At 46.5% G+C, this 2,906-nt stretch overlaps 1 protein-coding gene across 1 annotated transcript; it reads left to right on the plus strand.

The window, feature by feature from the left end:
- Nucleotides 1–587: 587 nt before the first annotated feature.
- Nucleotides 588–2,207, plus strand: LOC136502495 (vegetative cell wall protein gp1-like). Its single transcript, XM_066497785.1, has one exon. It carries the CDS (start codon nt 1,006–1,008, stop codon nt 1,771–1,773), a length of 768 nt encoding a protein of 255 aa, XP_066353882.1. The 5' UTR covers nt 588–1,005; the 3' UTR covers nt 1,774–2,207.
- The last annotated feature ends 699 nt before the right edge of the window (nt 2,208–2,906 follow it).

Raw genomic sequence — 2,906 nt, forward strand, 5'->3', positions numbered from 1 at the left:
CACACCTGAAATATAGATAAGTGAAAAAAGTTATGCATGAAGTATTTGAAATACAGTTTTGATTAGTAATTTTTTTAAAAAATATTTGAAAATATGGCAAAATTATACTGCTACGAAAATGCATTTTGAGATACTCAAATCATTTTCAAACACTCCAAACTTAAGATAAAAAGAAATTGTAACCAAAATTTAGAATAGTTGACTTAAAGACAACTTGAAACATTACTTAATTGCTTGTAATTTGAGAGTATACTTGCTTCCTCAAAAAGGAAAGAGAAGCATTATACTTGGTTATCTTTTCCCCTGAGTGGTAGGCTGTGGTAGCTAGTATTCTTGAGAACAATACTCACAACTGGCAAAGAACAAAATACCATTCTCTCAAGGGGCATCACACCAAAAGTTATGTTTAAATTACCCTAGGAGATAATCGACACGTGTAAATCTGCCATTAGTGGTAGAGAAGGAACCGAGCTAGGGCGCGGTAGTTTGTGGTCAATTGTCAAATCCCCTCCCATACATTTCCCCCCAAACGTTAGACGGTGTGCCACCTAACCCACCTCTCGACCTTCTCCTCTTGTTATAAAGAGGAGCATTGCATGCCACCGAGCTGTAGCCCGGAGGTGGAGGGTGGGCTTTGTGCATAAGGCCATCCCCTCGCTCTCTACACTAGATAGCAGGAGGAAGATAACATCTAGCTTCTTTCTTCCTCTTTGGTTTTCCTTCGTTCTTCCTTTTTCTTTGTTTTTCTTTCTTCTTCGATCTAAACTCGCCTTCCACCGATCCTAGCATCCTTGCTGTTTTCTCTTCCCCAAGGATTTTGCTAGCTCTCTTCTCTTGCAAATTATTTCACTCAAACTAATACAAGTTCTCTCAACCTTAACCATCTGAATTCTCCTTTTATACTTCCTTTTCCATTCCGCAATCAGTATCGAAAACCAGTCTTTTGAGCAAAATAGCGCGAAGACTACCTAACGAGCTTTTGTCCTATAGATCAACAAAAACAAGATGGAAAACGTTCTCCTGGATCGATCATCTAGCAGAAGCCTTGAGTTCCCGAAGAGGTTCCTTGGTCGCAGCCGGCGGGGGCCAGCTGGCGCGAGGCCGGTGGTGCCGGGCGGCGGCTCCTACAGCTCCTTCCCGACGTGGCAGCCATACAATCACCTGCAGAAAGGTGGCGCTTGGACCTCCGCTCCCACGCTTCCATACGCGAGGTCTCCGACTCCGATGATATACTCGTCGCCATCTCTTCCTCTCCTGCCGTCCAACCAACCGCCGCTCCTGCCGCTCCCACCCATCGCCACCAAGTACGCCACTTTCCCCGGCCTACCAGCAGCTCCACCCCAACCACCGCCGGCGCCACGCGCCGCCGGCAGGGCAGCAGCGGCAACGACCACAGTTTCAGCAGCAGCAGCACCAGCCCCTGCGCCGCCGCGCCAGAGGGACAGGAGGAGGAGGCCGACAAGGCCGCCGCCGCCGACGATGGAGAGGTCCGCACCGCAGAAGAAGAAGCCGCTGGAGCGGGCGACGCCTCTACCGCCAGCGCCAGTGGTGACGGAGGCACTGGACGACCTCGAGCAGGAGGTGGCCAGGAACTTCGTTCAGGACCTGCTGCACGTGCTGGCGCCGCCGCCAAGCAGCCTGCCGCTGCCCAGCTTCTCCCTCGTCGTGAAAGCGTCCCCTGCCAGGGACACCAGATTGGTGGCGCCGGCCGCGCCGTCCTGCAACGTGGAGGCCGCCACCGCCGACGGCATCCGCGGCCTCCTCCGTCTGTAGGACAGCAGGAGGACTGCCGTGCTTGGTATTCCATAATATTTCCCCGCCAATATTATTTCTTTGGTTGGGAAAATTAAATGCGTGCTAAAGGTAGAAAAATAATGGAAGAAAAGATGTGACGCTCGAGCCATGGTCGGTCGAGTTGTCCGTAGTGTGACTGTGATGTTGGCGTTGGATGGATGCTACCTCTGGCGGTGCAAAAGCGAGAGGAAGACGACGATGTCAGCTAAGGTTAGTTCGTGTGAGTCGTCGTGTGGTAGATATCTAGGGTTTTACGTAGTGTCTACCGTCGTACTCCTCTATATATACTGCTTTTCTTGATTGGGTGATGGGTTTTTGAATTACCTTGTATCAAGAGAGATCACTGCTTATATACGATGTATGCAAGTGTGTGACTTTATTTTATATATATATATACAGAAACTTTGTGTGCTTCATAAAGTATTGAAATGTTGAAATATCGTTTTCTTGTGTGATTTAATCCGCCTGTAGGCATTACATGTGTGTCATGAAATCAACATTGATTAATTCCTTGAGTATATATGTATTAGGCCAGTCTCAGTGGGAGTTTCATCTCACAGTTTCCAACACACCCATATTTTGGAAACAGTGCAGAAGAGTTTCATCCCCATGAAACTCTCTCTGCTCCCATAAAACTTTTATCTTCTCTCTCTTCATCGAGATAGTGCCATATCAGCATATTTAATGCCCATAAAACTCTATGAAATCCCCATTGAAACTGCCCTTACACTCTTATTTGCAATCTGGGGGTGGAGTAAATGGTCTCTGGATTTCATAATTATTTGTAGTCTCCTTCAAACAAGTACTTCTGACCTTTTTCCCTATTCAAGTTTCGCAATACAGTAATGCTTGAAGTACTATATGCATTTATTGTAGCACTTGGAAGTGGTGTGGAACGCAGCAAACACAAGTAAGATGAACATTATTCTCTTAAAATTGTTGATTTGTAGTGTGCTCTCAGCTATGGCAAACAAATTCTAAAAAACTCGTCTAACAAACCCGTGATCGCACGACGCTTATGTTAGCTTAGCCTCTAATGAACCCTTTATATACGGCTGACATTTTTTAATCTGGGTTTAAGTTCTTAACTTGTACATGTATTTTTCTAGATT

The sequence above is a fragment of the Miscanthus floridulus genome, chromosome 1 (assembly GCF_019320115.1).
Source record: "Miscanthus floridulus cultivar M001 chromosome 1, ASM1932011v1, whole genome shotgun sequence".
In the NCBI taxonomy this organism is placed as follows: domain Eukaryota; kingdom Viridiplantae; phylum Streptophyta; class Magnoliopsida; order Poales; family Poaceae; genus Miscanthus; species Miscanthus floridulus.

Coding starts and splice junctions, on each gene's coding strand:
- LOC136502495 (XM_066497785.1), top strand. CDS start 1,006: ATGGAAAACGTTCTCCTGGATCGATCATCTAGCAGAAGCCTTGAGTTC.